Raw genomic sequence first — 21,089 nt, 5'->3', positions numbered from 1 at the left:
CTAAAATTATTAGCCTGCATGAGTGTCAAACCTGCTAAGAGAAAATGTACTCAAGCTAGCATGTGTCCATGGCCTATTTCAGAAAAGTCCTTCTTTGCACTTTACACACAACTTTTTGGATTGTATGATACCTCAAATTTAAAAAAGGCTGTACGGGTAGGAGTTATGCCCTTGTTTATATCACCACATTTAATTAATGACCTTATCTGTTGTGTGTTTAATTCAAGCAGTGGTTTCATCATTCTGAGACTACTATGCAAAAGACCTTTGAACATCACAGGTTTGAATTGCACTGGCCAACTTATATGCAAGTCTTTTTTGGTAAATACATACAGGACTGTAAATGTATTTTCTCTTCCTTATGGTTTTCTTAATAAAATTTTCCTTTCTCTACTTTATTGTAATATAATACCTTTAGTATACGAAATATGTATTAATTAATGGTTTATGTTATCAGTAAGGTTTCCACTCAACAATAGTCTGTTAGTAGTTAAGTTTTGGGGGAGTCAAAAGTTATATATAGATTTTTCTTTTTTCTTTTTTTTTTTAATTTTTTTTCAACATTTATTTATTTTGGGGACAGAGAGAGACCGAGCATGAACGGGCGAGGGGCAGAGAGAGAGGGAGACACAGAATCGGAAACAGGCTCCAGGCTCTGAGCCATCAGCCCAGAGCCCGACGCGGGGCTCGAACTCACGGACCGTGAGATCGTGACCTGGCTGAAGTCGGACGCTTAACCGACTGCGCCACCCAGGCGCCCCAATATATATAGATTTTTCAACTGTGAGGGGGGTTCACGCCTCTAACCTCCACATTATTCAAGGGTCAACTGTATATTGAGACACAAATACCACAATTACATGTAGAATGGCCAATTTCATCAGCCCATAAGCCATTAAGTTGATTATTTTTAGTTTGTCAAAAAAAAATTTTTCTAGTTCAAAAAGCAAAACAGATCAATATAGATATGCTTACTGTTTGCTATTTGCAAAGTACAAAATTAAATCTATGAGAAAGCAAAGAATTTATGAAACTTGACCCTCATTTTTTGGATATCTAAATGCAAAGCTCCATATACATTAAAACCCTAAAGAAAGATAGTTTGAAAATCAAATTCATTACTTCTTTTAAATTTTTTTACTGTTTATTCATTTTTTGGGAGAGAGAGAGAGAGAGACAGAGTGTGAGTGGGGGGAGGGGCAGAGAGAAAGGGAGACACAGAATCCGAAGTAGGCTCCAGGCTCTGAGCTGTCAGCACAGAGCCAGACGAGGGGCTCAAACCCACAAACCATGAGATCAAGACCTGAGCCAAAGTCGGATGCTTAACTGTCAACTTCATTACTTCTAATGAAAAAAATATAGTAAGCAGGGTGCCTAAGGTGGAAGAGATTACTATGAGCTGAGGTGCTCATGGATATCTGCATGTAAAACATGAAACATGAATTGAGTCTTAGAAAATGGATCTGACTTAAGTCAGAGAAAATAAGAGGCTGACCCATGCCAGTACTCATGCTCTGATGGCTTCAAGAAATAAAGTGTTACAAGAATAAACTGCATTGAAAAAGAAATAAAGACTGGGCAGTAAAAATCATGTAAATGAGTTATGAGAATCACTCATTAACAAAGAGGTATTAATAAATGGGTATTAATTTGGAGAACTCATCCAAGCCTAAATATGGAATGTGAAAATGTAATTCTATATTTTTCCAAAGCACCAGAAAACAGTATACAATTGACTGAATTATTGCTACATATGATCTTCTGTTTCATTGTTAAATTAATTTCTAAAATGTTCTTTCCATTTGGTTAAGTTTAAAAATGACACAGGTATCAAATAATGAAATCACACTTACTAACATATTGTGTGGTGTAATATAGTGTACTAAATGACATAAAAATTACTTAAATGAGTCTAGTCATGATTTGTCATAATTGCCTGCATTTTATCAGCTATTGTTTCATAATTTAAAACATCTTACTATTTTGACTCAAACTACAATTTAAACATAGTACAAAAGAAAAAATTATAAATAACACATATCATGAAAAATTCAAAGAAACCCCATCACTAGTAACAGTAAACAGCACAAGGGAAGAGATGAGACAAATTCATTAACTTAAAGGAAGTAAAATTTATTTTTAGAACATATGGATTAACAAGTACACATGCAAATTGCAAAAGGTGCTTAAAATCTAATTAAGCTATCTTGAGAGTTCCTTCATGCTAAATCTTTAAGATCAAATAAGCCTCATTATCACATTAACCTTCTTTCGACTCTCTTGTTATACAAGTGTCATTACATTAATTAGTCATTATACTGTTCTTTAAGTGCTGGCCACCTCATGAGTGTTTTGTAACATTACCTAGTACTTGTATACACAGAAACAATCTATGAAATATCACTTCTATGGACAGGTGTAAACCAGTCCAGTAAACTATGCCTTGCTAATTTCAACGTGCATGTAGATATAATAAGATTATAATTTTATGAAGGAAAATACTTTTGTAATATTTAAAAATAAGATTTAGTACATTCACTTACCCATGAAAATATATAAATACATTCACTTATACCATAAAAGAATTCTGGCTGAATAAATTTAGGTCTGAGTCAATCACGGGTGAATACAATAGTATCTGAGAATGAGTCATACACCTGAAAGATTTGCTCCTATTAACAAAAGACTCCAAAGAACTCTGTGTTCCTGTCGAGGATTGTATCTATCCCCAGACCTTAGTAAATCCACAAGTAAGAAGAGGGATGAAGTGTCTTCTTGTCATGCTTTAAGAAAGACTGAGCCTTTTCAGTTCATCCCTTCTCATATTTTGGGTCTGTCTGTAAAGAGGATGTGTATTATTCTGCTCTTGGTTAAATCAGGTATCAACTTTTGTTTTCTTGTGCTAAGGTCTATACCAATGCTCATGAGTTATTGGACAAACTAAATTATAAAAATTAAGCAACTGTCACATATCTCAAACACATTCTCTAAGCAGCTTTTCCACAATGTAGATGATATTTTGTCCTTTATATGACTCATTATCTCTCCCTCACTTTCTTCCAAAGACAAGATCAGGAAGGGAAGAAGCTGGTGTTATTTACTGATCTCCTAAATGCCCAACATCTGATGCTTTGGGAAGCCTTGACAAATTTACAGAGTAAAGTTTGGTTGACATGATAACACTAGGGTTTTGAAATGGCTCCAGTGGGTAACTTAACTCTGATAGTATATGCTTTGAGGGTGATTTTCTATGGAGAGAGAGAGTAGGAAAGTAGGTTTCCATATGCTGCAGCCTTAGCAAGTGGCTTTAGGCCTTAAGCTTTAATAAATATGGGCTAATTAGATTTGATCCCATTGGGTGACTTTTTTCCCCATAAATGAATTCTTGTGTTTATGCAGGCAGAACTGTGTCTAACAAATACAGACCTTAAGAAGTGGGTCACCCTGTGCATGGGCTTTAATAATTCAATTTTGAATTATAGAGGTGCACTTTGATCTGGTATTTTAATCAAGGCTGAAGTAAAGGTATCAGTAAGTGGCTTGTGCTGTGTTTCTCAAGCATGTCTGTGGGAAGCATTTTTGTGTGGTTTTTTTTTTTGCCCCTAATGCACAGGCAGCTAATTTCCATTAGTGTTACAAAGTGCTAAGTACAGGTTATTGCTTTATATTATTAGTGGCATATCTAGGTAGGCAATACTAAACTGACTACCCAAATTTCATTAACTACCTTTTCATTACAAAGGGAGGAATCTTGCAGGGATTACTAATATAAAGAGAAGCTTTTTCAAAGACTCTTAAGCCCCAGCCCACTGTTAGTGGTAATAAGTTCTCTGGCTTCCTTATGTATATAAACTCTGATCATGGCTTTAGATTGCAGATATCTATAATGTGTCTTAACCCAAACAAATATCATATATTTTATTAGCAGACAAATGCAAAATAAAAAAAAAATCTTCATTCTAGAGAAGTAAATCTCAAGGGTTGGTTAGAGGAACAACTCAACGAAAACACTGCTAACTAAAAACCTAACACGACCTTTGAACCTCCATACCTCCACTGTCTCTAAGAATTACATTTGCTCAGGATGTCAAGGAGGAAATGAAATAATTGAAAAATATACTTTAATTCTCTACCAGGACATGAATAGTAGAAAATGAAAACAAAAGAAAGGAAGAAAGATTGACTATACTGGAAAAGAGAGATTTACCTAGGACTACATTTTAGAAGACAGAACAGCCTGATATCAAAAGGAAAATTAGATCTTGAAGTCCAGTGCAAACACATCCACCCACCCTGTACACACAAAGACACACACATACTGCACATGTCATGAAGAGGCGGCTCTTAAAAAGGATATCAGTAAAAAATGAGGAAATGTTTTAGTTGTCTATTTAAGGTAGTCCCTCACAATATGACAGCTGAGGAGAATGGGAACATCTCAGAGAGCAGACTACTAGATTCCTCAAAGGGATCCTGAACCAGAAACTAATGACAAATATTTATTTATCTAGTCATATGTATTTATCCAGCAAATGGTACTGTTTTAAGTACCAAAAGGCAGAGAGAGAAAGAGAGAGAAAGAGAATCTCCTCCAGTGAGGGAAGACCAAAATTAAATTATAAACAGGGGTGCCTGGGTGGCTTACTTGGTTAAGCATCGGACTCTTGATTTCCGCCCAGGTTAGGATCTCACGTTTCATGCATTCCAGTCCAACGTTGGGCTCCACATTAACAGTGCAGAACATGCTTGGAATTCTTTCTCTCCCTCTCTGTCTGCCCTCTCACCCTGCTTGCATATTCCATCTCTCACAATAATCATTAAAAAAAAAAAAAAAACTATAAACATACTAAATAAGTAATCCACCTTACTTAATTAAATCTAAGATGCCATTATTTATATACCAATAACAAAGAAAAAGAAAGCTTCCAGTTTAATAGACACATTGCTTCCTATAACCCTAGATTGTAGAACATATCCCTATTTCGAGGATGTTAAAATGCCAGGGAAAAAACTTAGTGCAATACTATGTTAGGATGCATGAAGTTATTAGAAGGTAATACTACTATCCATAAGGTTGTCAGTGACTGCAAGTGTGAGAAGGTGGGGACTAGTTATGGTTTCAAATTGTGTGGTCTGCATAGACTTCATTTAAAAAATGCACATTTAACCAAAGAGTTGAAGGAGGTTGGAACTGGGCCTGGTGAGGATATAGAAAGTATCTTCAGGCAGAGAGAATAGCCAGCTGCAAACACTTGCTATATTTAAAGAAAAAAAGCACATTAAATACCTGGAATGGAGTTTGCAAGGGAAAGAACAGCAGGATAAGAAGACACCACAAAATCCGAACATTTAGCATTTTGAAGGGCATTTGAAAGACTGACTTTTAATCTGAGTGATTAAAAGGGGTCACTATAGGATTTTGTAAAGTGTTTATTTATTTTTGAGAGAGAGAGAGAGAGAGAGAGAGAGAGAGAGAGAGAGAGAGAAACAGAGAACATAGGGGAGGGGCAGAGAGAGAGGTAGACACAGAAGTCCAAGCAACTCCAGGCTAACAATGTGGATTTGAACCCATGAACCGTGAGATCATGACCTGAGCCAAAGAAATCAAGAGTCGGATGGTTAACCGACTGGGTTTATTCTAGGTGCCCCAAGGATTTTAACAGAGTAGGGACATGGTCTGACTTCATAAATGTGAAGTTAAGGATACACAAAAATAGGAATAATCATATTAAGTGGGAAACACTCAAAAATGAGAATAATATTTCACAGATCTCTACCAAATGTTTACACAAATTGTGGAAAAAATGTTAGAAGACAGAAGAGCAGCATAAAAGTCTCATGGCATCCCTGGATGCATTTCAAAGTGACAGTCATTACAGGTGGTCAAGGAGCTATCCTCTGCAACCAAGGACACATAACCAGGAAATCTATGGAATTAAGACTCTGAGAGAAGAAAGATCCAAGATGAAACATGCTAAAGGAATCTAGGCATGATAATGATGGATCATGTCTGGGCAGAGGTTTGATATTGTTCTAATGGAAAAATAACCTCTGAGTGGGATTACTCAATCAATAAGGAGAAGGTGGATAATATTTGTTTGAACTGTGAATGTTTTTGGCAGGTTCAGATGCAATATTTTCAAATCTCTCACTGAGACAGATCCCACAGGACAACATATAGAGAAATACATGAGAACAAAAACGTTTGGGCCAGAAAGAAGAGAGCAATAAAAAAGAAGGAAGACACTTATTTCTAGCATACCACCCTGCCAAAGGAAAAAAAAAAAAGAAATAGTCCAAATTAAGAAGATAATGAAGTCGGTGAACCTTCCTGAAATAAATAATGGAAGAACTAAGAGAAAGAGAACAGTAGAAGCAGGGGAAAGTGTAGCAGAAATACATATAGCACAGGTCTACAATCCTTCTAAACTGAGGAAATGACACGTCGTAGAGCTCCTGGTGAAGTTTAGGTCTGCAGTAATCCCCTGAAGGCACAGCTCTCAGAAACATTAATCTCAAGTTTAGTTTCAGAATCAGCTAAAGGATATATGCCAGCTGAGACCAGGCCTTATGGACTTGGTTTCACAAATACAAAGAATTCCTTGGGGCTCCTGCGTGGCTTACTAAATTAAGTGTCTGACTTCGGCTCAGGTCATAATCTCCTGGTTTGTGAATTCGAGCCCCACATTGGGCTCTGTGCTGACAGCTCAGAGCATAGAGCCTGCTTCGGATTCTGTGTCCCCCTCTCTCTGCCCCTCATCTGTTCACTCTTTCTCTCTCTCTCTCTCTCTCTCTCTCAAAAATAAACATTAAAATAATTTTTAAAAATGCAAAGAATTCCATTGTGACACTGGGCCCCAAAATGCCTGTTCCTAGAAGACAATATGATTATTTTAAATGTTTTCTATACCATTTGATCTTTCTCCCAGAAAGCTTATGAGCATTATGCTCTTGTGGCAAAATCAGGCTAGGTGCACACTAAAAGTATTCCCCTTTCTTTCTGAGCCCAGAACCAGCTTATCATTCTCAAACTCCCTTACAAAAGAATGTATAATTGTGAATCCCAGCAAGTGGGCAAAAGTGCTATCTGCTACAAGTGCTACCCTATAAACCTCCCACACAATCCTTCATGTGTTGCCTCTTTTGTTAACCACTAAAAAAACACACAGAGGATCTAGTGGAGGACTCACAGGCTTTACGGAAGTGATTCTCAAACTATCTGTGATTGGAGGTTTGTTTTCTTCAATCTCTACAGTTATCAGATAATAGAATCCTTTCCATAGATGATGTAGAAATATGCAATTACTACAATTTTTTTTGAACTTACTAATAATTTCTATACTTTATTTTATGGATAGGTAACAGATGACAGATGACAACCCAGCAGTAGCACTACTAGGTGTTAACCCAAAGGACACAAAAATACTGATTCAAATAGTTCACAGACTATAACAAGGACATGCAGTAGCATAGCCTTACATAATACTCTAGTGTGCTAGACATAGAAGGATCCTGGATTACTGAATGCATCAAACAGAGCCCCTCTACAAATCTGCGGTTGGACTGTGGTAGAAATGAAAAATAAACCTGATAAAGATATGATGTTGGTTAAACTGATGTAACAGAGCAAAAATACAGTCATGGCTTCAATAAGATATAAATTCTGATATGTAGTCAATATGAGTGGCTTGATAGTACATATAATAGAGACTCAAATACAGTGGTTTAAGCTAAATATAAGTCCTTGTAGATGGCCAAAGGATGGTTTGGTAACTCGATCTTGTTACAGAACCCAGTGTCGCTGACAAAAATTACCACAGGCTTACTGGCTTAAAGTAACATTTCCAGAGGCCAAAAATCCAAAACCTGTTTTAGTGACCTAAAGTCAAGATGTCGGCAGGGTTGGATCATTCTGGAGTCTTAGGGGGCAGTCTGTTTCCTTGCAATTTCTGGCTTCTTGAGACCACCTGCATTCCTTGGTCTAAGACCCCTTTATCAAATCATTCCAATCTCTTCCCTCTGTTATCACATCTCCCATTTCCTTCTTTGACATTTTTGCCTTTTTTTTTTTGTATGGGAATCCTTATATTTACAACACACCTGGATAATATTGCCAACTCAAGATCCTTAACTTCATCACATATGTAAGTCTCCTTATAAGCCATATAAGGTACCATTCATAAATGCCAGGGATTAGGATATGAATATCTTCTGTGAAGACATTATTAAGCCTTCCACACCCAGGGACCTTCTATTATTTTCTTCTGCTAACTTTTAAACATGACTTCCTTTCTCTAAATTGAACATCATTCCTCAGCTACCACTGTCAGATCCATATTCCAATAAGCAAAAACAGAGAAAAAGATAAGGGAAAGCACATAACCTCCTTTTTTATGGTAAAATCCAGATATTAAATACATTAGATAGTATCACACTCCATTGGCCAAAACTCTGTCACAGGATAATACTTAGCTTCAAAGAGATCTGAGAAATATAGTTTTAGGTGGTTAGCCATGAAGGGCTAAAATTGGGCCTCTGTCACTAAAGAAAACTAAAGAAAATTAGGTGGTAGCTAATAGTCTCTTCTTCACACCTAGTCACAAAATTAACATATTTTGGGGTGGGTATGATCAATCATATATTTAGCCTTGAATATTGAGCCTTGAAAAACTAATATAGAAAGATTCATACCTTGCCACAGCCAAAACAAACCTTTTTTTTCTTTTATTGTTATTAATTTATTTTATTGTTATTCATCCTCCTCCCTTCATATACTGAGTACCTGCCATCCTCTTGGTAGAATTAAGTACTGGACACTGAGAACAAACAAGTAATACCTGAAATTTCCAACTGTATTTCATATAGTATTGATGCTGTCAACATTGGCCATGTCTACTAACTTTCAGAAGGTTTATACACAAGGGTCATAAGAAAACTTGCTTTTAACTAATAAAACTTCTCAGTCTTTTTTAAAAAAATGGTTCCTGTGAACCTTCTTTCACTGTTAGTGGGAAGGCAAACTGGTGCAGCCACTCTGGAAAACAGTATGGCGCTTCCGTAAAAAGTTAAAAAAGGAACTATCCTACAACCCAGCAATAGCACTACTAGGTATTTACCCAAAGGACACAAAAATACTGATTCAAAGGGATACATGCACCCCAATGTTTTTAGCAGCACTATCAACAATAGCCAAATTATAGAAAGAGCCCAAATATCTATTGACTGATGAATGGATAAAGATGTGGTTTATATATACGATGGAATACTACTCAGCCATAAAAAAGAATGAAATCTTTCCATTTGCAACAATGTAGATAGAGCTAGAAAGTATTATGCTAAGCAGACAAGTCAGTCAGAGAAAGACAAATACCATATTATTTCACTCATATGTGGAATTTAAGAAATAAGACAAATGAACATAGGAGGAAAACAAAACAGAGGCAAACCAAGAAACAAAACTCTTAACTATAGAGAAAAAACTGATGGTTACCAGAGGGGAGGTGGGTGGGGGATGTGTTAAATAAGTAATGGAGACTAAGGAGGGCACTTGTGACGAGAACTGGGAGTTGTATGTAAGTGATGAATCTCTAAATTTTACACCTAAAGCTAATATTACAATGTATGTTAACTAACTGGAATTTAAAAGAAAAAAAATAGAGGAAAAAAAAAGTTCCTCTGAGATTTAAGGTCATGATAGAAAATGTATAACAGATAAGTCCTCTGCCATAGATAAATAGAACAAATATGAGTGGTGCTTGGGTGGCTCAGTTGGCTAAGCATCCATCTCTTGATTTCAACTCAGGTCACAATCTTGAAGTTTGTGAGTTCAGGCTCCACATCAAGAACTTTGCTGATGGTGCAGAGCCTGCTTGGGATTCTCTCTCTCTACCTCTCTCCCTGCCCCTCCCCCACTTGTGTGTGCTCTCTCTCTCTGTCTCTCTCTCTGTCTCTGTCTCTCTCTCCCAAAATAAATAAACATTAAAACAAATAAGAAACAACTGCTATCAAATGCTGGGAAACCACCAACAGAAGATCATGATCCCTGAAAGAAGAGAAAAAAGAAAACAAATGAGGTGGGTTTATAATTGCCTCAACTTTCTGCCTAGAGACATTTAAACTGATTCTAGGAAGAGGAATTGAAGGGTCTTGCTATAATAAAGGAGACTGGAATTCAAGAAAGCTTGAGACCTGGAATTTGTAGGGCAGATTTCCAAAATTGAGAGAAATATGTAGAGATAGAGATCTACAGGAATCTGAATAGGTGTCTGTTGGGGATGAAACTCCATAAAGTAAGGCAAAGTTCAGTGACTATAAAAAGAACTACAACCAGGGAGCTATAAATATAAAGTCTTCAAGAGTTTACTCAAGGATAGGTGTCATTTGAGTTAGATTAATCAGACTCTGAATGGAGAGACCTAATAGAAGAAAAAAAATTAAAGGAACCCCATTAAACACCTCCTAGAGACCCCAGAAACACTATATCTTGGAAGGATAGTGAAATAAACCCTAGTGTGAAGGTTACTCTAGATATACTCAAATAGAATTTTTTAAAAAAGTGTCAAAAAAGATCTAACAGGTGTGCAGGTAAGTTAATGCCAAAGCAGCACTTCTCAAGAACCCTGCAAATCTCTCTCACCAATTCCCATCATCAAAAAACAAAATAAAACAAAACAAAACAACAACAACAACAAAGACAGATGTAAGAAGAAGAAGGAAGTGTGATTCATATGCAAGAAAAATATTGACGAATAAAGACAGACATAACATTTCAGAGGTCATGAAGTTAGTATACAGATTTTTAAAATATCTGGTATGGATAGGTTCAGATACTTAAGGGGAAACATGAACATAATTAATGAGAAAATGGAGATTATGAAAAAAACAAATGAAACTTCTAAAATTGAAAAACATATTATCTGAAATACATTTTTAAAAATAGTTTGGTTGGGCTTAGTGGAAGATTATACATGCAGAAAAACAGAATTTTGACTTTGAAGTCAGAGCAACAGAAACTATCTAAACTGAAGTATAGCGAGAGCAAAGCATGAAGAGGAAAACAAATAAAACAGATTTTAGTGGACTATGGTAAAATGTCAAGCAGTCATGCATATCTGTAATTGAATTCCTAATGGAGAGAGAAAGCAGAAATCTACTTAAAAAAATCACCAATTTTTTTTCCAAATTTGTTGAAAAATATATATTCCAAAGTCCAAAAAGTTGAAGAATCCCTACAGGATAAATACAAGTAAAGAAAACAAAACCAAAACATGTTAATAATTAAATTGCTGAAACCCAGTGAAAAATTGAAAATTTAAAAAGCAGCCAGGTTGTGGGAGGCAGGGAGGAAAGACTGGAAATATAACTGACATTCCTTTACAAACTATACAATCCAGAAGATAATACAACAACTTCTGTAAAATGTTGAAAGAAAAACAGAAAACAAAAACTGCCTATTCAAATTTCAATATCCAGTAGAAATATTCTTAAATGAAGAGAAAAAACAAAGGCAAATGTTTGTCTTAACAAACAAAGCCTGAGAAAATTGTTAAAGGATTTTTTGTAATGTATTTATTTTTAAGTAGGCTCCACACCCAGTGTGGAGCCCAACACGGGACTTGAACTCATGACCCTGAGATCACGACCTGGGCTGAGATGAAGAGTGGAAAGCTTAACCGGCTGAGCCATCCAGGTACCCCAATGGATGTTTATTAGGCTAACGGAAAATTGAGAAATTTGCATTTATGTGAAACAGTGAGGAGGATCAGAAACTTAAAGTAAAAGTTTTGTCTCTTGTTTTTAAAAAATAATCTTTTTGAAGGATATTTACTTATTAAAAGCAGAAATAAAACAATATGTTGTAGAGTTTGTAACATACATAGAATTAACTATTTGACAATATTATCACAAAGGATGGAAAGGGAGAGGTCAAAGATTTCTGTTTTAAGGTTCTTCTTTCAAATGTGAAGTAATAAAATATTATTTACAGATACATGGTGATAAGTTAAAGTTGCATATTATAAATATAGCTTGCAGCTGCACTTAAAAAATTAAACTAAGAGGTATAGCCAATAAGCCAATACTGAAGATAAAATAAAATTCTAAAAGTTATGCAATCCAACAGAAGGCAAAATACAAGGAAATAAAGAACACATGTGACCATTTGTAAACAAAGAGCAAGATAGTACATTTAAATCTGATGGGAATTAGATTCTCATCAGATAAAGATGTAGACATTATATCAAAGCCATAAACTTTTCAAAGACCTCTCTCATCAAGAGGGAACAAAATAAGAAATAAGGGAAGAACTTGACTCCTGGAACTTTACTTGTAGTTAAAACATTTGGACTTTCTTTAGACTTTATGTTCCAGGGCAGAAGTCTTCAATTCTGGACATTAATTACTTTAAACTAATTTCTTTGAAACTTTAATCTTTAAAGTTTTATGTATCTCTGGGAATTTAATAATTAGATTATATATATTAAAATTTGAGCATCTATATGCTGTTGCTATTGCATAATTGTAGTATATTGATGCCATGATTTAATCTAGTTGCAGAAGCTCTGAAGAGCTCTATTGAATAGTATAACTGGACATAATTTAGCATGGATAAATGATAGAGACAGAGAATTTTCAGACTCTGGAGTTAATGAATTAGTGTAATGTTTTACCATATTTCAAAGACTTCTGGAAGCAAACATATGGTGCCTACCAGTAGCTATCAAGGGCGAGGTACCAAAGGGCAGCAATCATTACCAATAACAATTACCTTAAAGTAAAAATATTCCCCAACATGAGAATCCCCAAAAAAGCACCTCTGAGAACAGAATTTAGGTTCGTGTTTCCTATTTGGGGATGTGATCCCAGGAAACACAAGTTAGAGACCAGGAAAATAAGATGGAGGAAAGAAAAATAGCAAAAAACAAAAAGCAAGCAAACAAAAATGAATGAATGAATGAATGAATGAATGAATGAATACGAATCATGTAGACTGCATCTCAGAATCTTCCCCCTGAGTGAGTGGGAAGCTGTGATTCTTACCTTTTGACTTGTGTCCCTCACTGGTTAAAGATTGTCCTGGGAGAGATTAAATCCCTGGCACATCTAGGCTGCCTTGAGTACAGCTGGTAAAGCCCCCCGTATCAAATATAATTCTTAGGAAGAGTGGTTTGGGACTGGCTCCTGTAGTATCAAGGCATCAGGGGACATCCACCACAGCTGAGGTGGCCTGGGTGGGCTTTGGGCAAGACATCAGTACCATCTGCTGCCAGGCCTCATGAGAGGGATAACTGATCTGATGCATGGCTGATCCCACCCCCTAAGAGACAGCCATTTCCCAAGAACACTGTGAACTTAGTTTCAAGTCAAAATTAAGGGAAGAAAGCTGGAGTATATGGGGAAGGAACACATATTCCCACTTCCCATTTCTCTAGGGAATAGCATTTCTAGAGCAGTAATTCTCCAGCTACATCATCTGAATCATCAGGAAGGTTTGTTAAAACACAGGTCACTCTCCCTCATGCACAGAACTTCTGATTTAGTACTCGTGGGTGCACCCTAAGAATCTGCATTTAAAACCCATTGCTGAAGGTGTTCGCCCAAGAACCACAGAGAATCACTGAGCCAGAGTAACCTTCCAGACTCTTCTTTCTCTCATCTTTTCGTAAGTCATAGAAGGAGGAGTGAGAAGGGGGAAGTAGGCCTCTTACCACCTGCTTTCTGGATCTTACTGCTTGCGGGAAGGTTTTGTTCCCATCTGCACTTTGGCAATACAGAAAGTTTGGCAGGGAAGGCTGTCTGTGACTGGAGGAGGAAGTTCAAATCTATGATGTAAGAAGAAGCAGGCCACTGTTGCCCAGACCTAAGCCACTTTCTCTAAATAGCTTTGTCAGTAAAGAAGGTGATGCTTCCATATATACATCTGGCTCTAGTGTCTTTCTTTTAGAGTTTTCCAAACTTTGAAGGAGAAAAATGGGGTGTTCTATATAGACATCTTATAAAACCAGCAATATTGTGCAGACATTTCTGACATGAGCAGGAAAAAAAATCCAATTGATATTATGTGTGAGGTTTTAAATAATAAGAACAAGAGAAATAACAGCATACATATGGGTCTACTGTGAATATGGACAAGCTTTTTGCCCAGAGGGTAGTGTAAACACTGAATGACTTTTAAAATTTCAAACATTCTGTATCATAAGCTGAAGATCTAAAGACGATTCGCTTTATGTAAAAAGAAAAAGAAAAGCATGAAATGAATTCCACTGGCAGAGTCAAGCTCCTTTGATTTATACATAATGTTTCTTCTGACAAGGACAGAGAAGCACTCTCATATTTCAATAATCTAATTTTGCATTGTTTGAAAAGAAACAGGGCTATTGATAGACTTATTTGGCTTGCACCCTGGGATATTTAAATAGACTTTGCACTTCAAAAACACTCTTTCACAAATTCCAATAACTTGTGGTATTTTCAGAGCTTTTTATGGTAATCAATGATATATTTTATTTTTATTACTAATTGAAAGATTGTTCAGACAAATATGTTAAATTTTCTATGAAAACTTAATTTTCTAAAGGCCTTTTTAACCTTTTCTGAAAAGTGGATGAAGAATAGAAAACGAGTTAAACCAGTTTAGAGATTTATTGGATCTATAAATATGCCATTTGGCTAATCCAATTTGCATTTTCTTGCATTTTCATTGTATTTTTCCAGTGTCACAGCTCATTTCCAACTATTCTTTTGGTATTGGTCTATAACAATATTCTGAGTGATCTCAAGTTTACTGTACTTATTTATACTCAAAATATATGTTTAAAGTTATTATCCCAAATATAAAACACCATAAAATCAAAGGAAAGCAAACCACCAAAAAGAGGAGAAATCACTTGTTTAGCAAATCACTTGTAGGGTTGTTGTTTTATAGAGAATCTTACTATTTCTAAATAATTTTATAAAGTACCATTGTTCTATTACTGTTTTGCAAAATGTTTTGACAGACCATACATTTTTTTATAACAAAGATGGCTATTTACCTACCCAATATTTATTCCTCTTGTAAATAAGTGAAGTGTTAATTGTTGTGGATGTAAAACAAGAAGGTCAAAGAAATATACTTTAATCTCTGCATTTAGAGAGGGTCAATGTAAGTTATTGTTTATGCTTCCGTTGGTGTTATTTCAAAAGTGCTCTCTCTTGGGGCACCTGTGTGGCTCAGTCGGTTGAGCGTCCGACTTAGGCCCAGGTCACGATACCACGCTTTGTGGGTTCGAGCCCCGCATCTGGCTCTGTGCTGACAGCTCAGAGCCTGGAGCCTGCTTCGGATGCTGTGTCTCCCTCTCTCTCTGCTCGCCCCTGCCCCCACTCTGTCTCTCTGTCTCCCAAAATAAACAAACATTAAAAAAATGAAAATAAAATGGCTAACATTTAAAAAAAAATGTTCTCTCTCAGATGTTCTCTCAGGTGTTATTTTCCTTCTTTCTTCCTTTTTCCTTGTACTATGAACATGATGATTGCAATTTCCACTGCCATTCGGAAAACATGGGATGACACTGAGAATGGAAACCATTTCTAACCACAATGGGGGAAGAATAGGATAATGATGATGACATTGTGGAGTAGCCATTTTGAAGCACCTCATCTGAACATTTTTTATGCATTAAAAAAACACACTGGTATCTTCTTTAAGCCCCTGTCATTTTGGTTCTCTGATATCATGCCTGAAGGTAATCTCTTACTGATATACATCTAATACATTTTCTACTTAGCTTCTTGGCTTCTTCAAATAGGTTTAAAAATTAAAGATGATCCTTGAAATGCACTTATTATCTTCCCTCATTGATAAAAATGCGGTAGAACAAGGTTTTGATCTACTCTCGTTGGTTTTGATGAATTAATGTTATTCTTCCCTTTGTTTCTCCTTTTCAGCTAAGCCTGGAACTGGCAAGTTAGATTTAGAACAGGTAGCTCCCTAAACACCTATCAAACCTTAGTGATTCCCTTTATATAAACTTGACCTAATTAAAAGTGTTTCTAATAAAGAGAAATTGCCATATGTCTTAAGAGAATGCTTTGAGTGGGGCACCTAGGTGGCTCAGTTGGTTAATCATCTGACTCTTGACTTCGGCTCAGGTCATGGTTCAGGGGATCAAATCCTATGTCGGGCTCTGCACTAACATTGCAGAGCCTGCTTGGGATTTTCTCTCTCTCCCTAGAGACTGACCCTTCCCAGTCTCTCCCTCTCTCTTTCAAAATAAATAAACGTTAAAAAAAAAAAAAAGAAAAGAAAATGGGGCCCATGGGTGGCTCAGCCCGTTAAGCTTCTGACCATGGCTCAGGTCATGATCTCTCAGTTGTGGAGTTCAAGCTTCGCATTGGGCTCTGTGCTGACAGCCCAGAGCCTGGCACCTGCTTTGGATTCTGTGTCTCCTTCTCTATCTCAGCCCCTCCCCCACTCACGCTCTGTCTCTCTGTCTTTCTCAGAAATAAATAAACATTAAAAAAAATTAAAAACAAATGCTTTAAGTGATGGTATTACATTTCATTCTCTCTAGTACCTCCTCCTGGTAGTATTTGATCAACTTGGAAACACCAGTCAGGGTTTCATTTCATTTCACATTTTTCATGCTTTCACTGCTTTCCTCATCTACCACTTTCCTTACCTTACCACTTATTCTCTGGTCCATCATTATAATCATTCTTTTGTAAACTTGTTTAGTTTCCTCATGCCTGTTTCTCTCCCAGTTACTCACCTGACAAAATAAAATGCAGGTTAAACCCAATTCCCTTCTTTTCAGGATTGCAAACTCACAGCCGACCACAACTGAAGGAAAACATACTAATATATATCACCTCGAGAACACTCAAAGATCTGCCAACATTCCAACTGCCGCCTGCCATTTCTATCACCCTCCTGCCCTGCAAGATAATTGTTTTCTACCTCTTCCTCTCCTCAAACTGAAACTCTCACAAACTCCTTGCTTTCAATAGTTGGTATTCCCGACTGCACTGAAAAAATCCAAGCAATGCAAAGAGGATTATTTCCTCATGCTCTCTCCCTGAGCATCTGTTCCCAAACAGTCTGTCTTGCTCAGTTTCAACAGATTAACTATTCATCTTCCAAAGACCAATCCTTCCATTTCTGTACTAATCACATCAACTTTTTAAAACCTTGACTACGGCAATTTTCCCTTTTTTCTCTTAAATGATCTGCTTTTCATCTTTTACCATATTATTCACATCAGCAGAAAAGATTACCATATCTGCAATTTTTATAAGTTCCCTCCCCCCTTTAACTCCACATCACTCTCCAGCTACTGCAGAGTTCTCTCTGTTCACTTTCAACCAGTGTTCAGCAATAATAACATCATTTTCCCTTTTTCCAAACCCCATGCCTTCATAAAAACATTTATATGAAAGATTCTGAAACAGATTAAATGTAGTAGGAGGTAATGGAAAGAGATGGGTTTTACTCGCAGGTTCAGGGATCTGTGTTTCTAGAAGAGGGACAGCATTAGATCTCAGCGGCAGTCACTGCTAATATTGAATTCCTCTAAATTAATTCATAATATTGAGACTAATGGTCATGGCTCTATTGCTGAGACCTCATTGTTCCTTTATTCCGTTATTCCATCTTCAGAAAAACCTGAGATCAGAGAGTAAGCAGTTCATTCACAGGAGGGGATGAAGTAGGGAAACTGCATTTCTCCAGTACTGCTCAGGGCATATCTTGCAACATGAAAGCCTGCAGTTTGGCTCAAAGTCTTGTTCCTAGGCTTCCCAGCTGGAGCATGGCAAATGAGTAAAGTTGTCTGAGAAGTCTGCTTCAGACATCAATAAGGAGCAGAAACTCCTAAAGAACAGTCATTTGGAATGATTCTCATGCCCGGCCATGCATTACAATTACTAGGAAGCTTGACAAAATGCAGATTTCAAATCAACTTCCATAAAGTGCTGGTAGAGTCCAGCGTTCTACAATTTTGATAATTTTTTCATGTGATTCTGATACAGCTAGAACATGAACCATGCACTACTTTTGATACTAGAAACCTGACCAGTTGGTCCTTAGACTGAGAGAGTGAGTATAGAAGAGAGAACTAATTGTTAGCCAAAACAAAACTGGAGAGTCTCCAACAAAACAAAGATAACAGCTCAGAGCATTTGTCTTGTCAAATAGGCCATTAGTTTGCAAACAATCACAACAAAGAGGGAGGAAAGTACCAGATTTGCAACAATAGCCATTTCCCCAGGAATGCAGCAATTAGAGAACATCACCTAGGCAGACTTGTTCTGTCCTCTCGAGATTGTATATCCTCAGGTAGATTGTATCCAAAGCCCAACTCCAAACATCTGGACCACTGGGAATAACATGCATAACCTCCCTTGTACCTTGTCTGCCCTCTTCACTGGCTTCCTTGAAGGTTGGTTTTCAAGCCTTGACCCACGTTCGTTAGTTACAACTGGGTTTACATTAGAAAGCAAGGCCTAGATCTGCTTCTGTTGAGTGCCCACAACAAACCATAAACTCTCCAATCTTTTCAAAGTTTTTGCCAATATTTTAAAATTGATTTCTCAGGACACACTTACAATCACAAGGTGCTCATTCTAAGTCTTCTTTTCTCCAATTGTTAACCTCAGCTACAAGGCTTAATCCTCAATAGGAGTATTTATACTCATTCTTAAAGTGACCCCATCAAGCTCAAATTTATGGCCTTTAATACAGTTTATGCACATTGATATTATATAAATATACAACTTGGGCTGACACCCTCCTGTGATCTCCAAACTTGCATACTAAAGACTTGATTTCCATTTAGAAATTGTATTGTCCAAAAATATATATATTAATTTCACTCAGTCTCCAAATGTGTTTCTTCTATATTCAGTTTATGTCACAAGGATATATGTAAATGTTTCAAATTTCTTGGTTTTTTTTAACTCTCTTTTATATTTACATGCCATTCCTCAATAATATCACCAGATCTACTTTCAAAATATATTTCAAATTTAACCGCACTTTACCTTTTCGTCATTAACACTATATTTTAAGCCACAATTATCTCTTCCCTAGACTATTAAAATAGTTTTTTTAAACAGATCTCAGTGCTTCCAGTCATTTTAGAATAAATCAGAATATGCCACTTCACACACTAAATACTTAGAATGGGAATCCACATATTTAATTAAGTCCACAGGGTTCCACATGATCTGACCCCAGACTACCTCACCAAGCTCATATCTGCCACTCCCCTCTTAATTCAAACCAATCACACTAGCTGAAAAGCCCACTTAGTTTCTGTCTCCTTTTAGTAAATCATAAAGTAAATTAACATATATATCAGTATGGAAGTAAATTGGTATGAATTAATGTGTCATACATACCATCCTGTATCATCAATTGAACTAAATAGCTAAAACTTGAATTAAATTTAAAAAAAGGCTCTGATTATAAGAATAATATCAGCTTACATGGCAAATGTCCAAAGTCATTTAGTTAATTATTAAAAGTATAACATTTGCTGAACATAAATAGCAGTTTTTTATATCATTAATAAGATCAACCAGATAATCTGATTAAAATTTTAACATGCTTAATATTTTGTTTCTAAAGGTATATGGTTGCCTACCTGTTGATATTTAGAGCTTAAAAAGTAATTTAAATTTCTTAAGCTTTAATTTTCCAATTAAAATGAGTTACTCTATAATGTTTCAGAATGAGAAAAGTGGTACAAATTTATAACATTTACTCACTCAACCACCCCATTTTTAAAAATTTATTTATATTGAGAAAGATAGAGAGCACAAGTCGGGGAGAAACACAGAGAGAGGGAGAGAAAGAATCCCAATCAGGCTCCACACTGTCAGCATAGAGCCCGATGAAGTGCTTGAACTGACGAACTATGAGATCATGACCTGAGCCGAAGTCAAGAGTTGGATGCTTAACTGATTGAGCCACCCAAGTGTCCTGCACTTTTTTGTTTGTTTTGTTTTGATTTCAATTGAAAGGTTTTACATTAACAATAATTCCCAAAAGAAAACAAAACAAAGCTTATACTTTGCCAAAACTCAAAGAAAATTGAAGATTTACCTTCCTAATCAACTCTGATATTCTTTGAATATATAGTGAAGCATAAAACAATAATAGCAACACCATATTTCTTACCATTTACTTGGAAGATGTGAGTCTGAAAGACTTGTTCATAACCATCTGCATAGCAGGTGTAATTGCCCATGTGAGTTGTGGTAACCTTAGTAATATACAAGGACCCATCATCTCCAAAGTCCTATAGAAATAAAATAAAATGAAACAAAATGAGCTGTTCATATTTAAAATGTATTTGAACAATTCACTTAAAAAAATAAACATGTACTCAGGAGCAAAGTAAATAGACTAAAGTATTGTTTTTAAATTATCAAAATATCACTGTTAGTCTTTATAGGGATGGAAGACCTATAATTATCATTTCTCAAGATATGGTTTGTTTAAAAAGTGTAATTTCACTCATACATACAGATTTTTTAGTACTTATTTGAATTATATGAGTTTAGATATAAAGTCAATTTCCACATATTTTTTTTCTAATTTAGCTTACAGCAGTCTCCCCTTATCCATGGTCCTGTTTTCCCCAGTTTCAGTTACCCATGGTCAACCAGAGTCTGCAAGCAGATGATCCTCCTTATGTAACATCAGGAGGTCAGTAGTAGCCTCACACTAAATCACAGTGTCTACATCATTCACTTGCTTCATCTCATAACATGAGCATTTTATCATCTTACATTACAAGAAGTATGAGTATGGTACACTAAGATATTTTTAGAGAGACCATATTCACATAACTTTTATTATGGTATATTGTTATAATTTTTCTATTGTATTATTAATTACTGTTGTTAACTCTTACTATGCCTAATTTATTTTTTTTTCAACGTTTATTTATTTTTGGGACAGAGAGAGACAGAGCATGAACGGGGGAGGGGCAGAGAGAGAGGGAGACACAGAATCGGAAATAGGCTCCAGGCTCTGAGCCATCAGCCCAGAGCCTGACGCGGGGCTCGAACTCACGGACCGGACCGGACCATGAGATCGTGACCTG

General features: G+C 36.3%; 1 protein-coding gene across 3 annotated transcripts in view; it reads right to left on the bottom strand.

Annotated features, from left to right (window-relative positions):
* The window catches only part of FSTL5 (follistatin like 5), a 796,843-nt gene that overhangs the window by 180,017 nt on the left and 595,737 nt on the right, over positions 1 to 21,089 (bottom strand). For all 3 annotated transcript variants that reach the window (XM_043566311.1, XM_043566327.1, XM_043566320.1), the window contains exon 8: positions 20,159 to 20,279. In XM_043566311.1, the coding sequence (XP_043422246.1) occupies positions 20,159 to 20,279 (121 nt within the window). The remainder of the gene's footprint in view (positions 1 to 20,158; positions 20,280 to 21,089) is intronic.

Source organism: Prionailurus bengalensis, chromosome B1 (genome assembly GCF_016509475.1).
Source record: "Prionailurus bengalensis isolate Pbe53 chromosome B1, Fcat_Pben_1.1_paternal_pri, whole genome shotgun sequence".
In the NCBI taxonomy this organism is placed as follows: Eukaryota; Metazoa; Chordata; class Mammalia; order Carnivora; family Felidae; genus Prionailurus; species Prionailurus bengalensis.
This window is presented reverse-complemented; position numbering and strand designations above follow the sequence as displayed.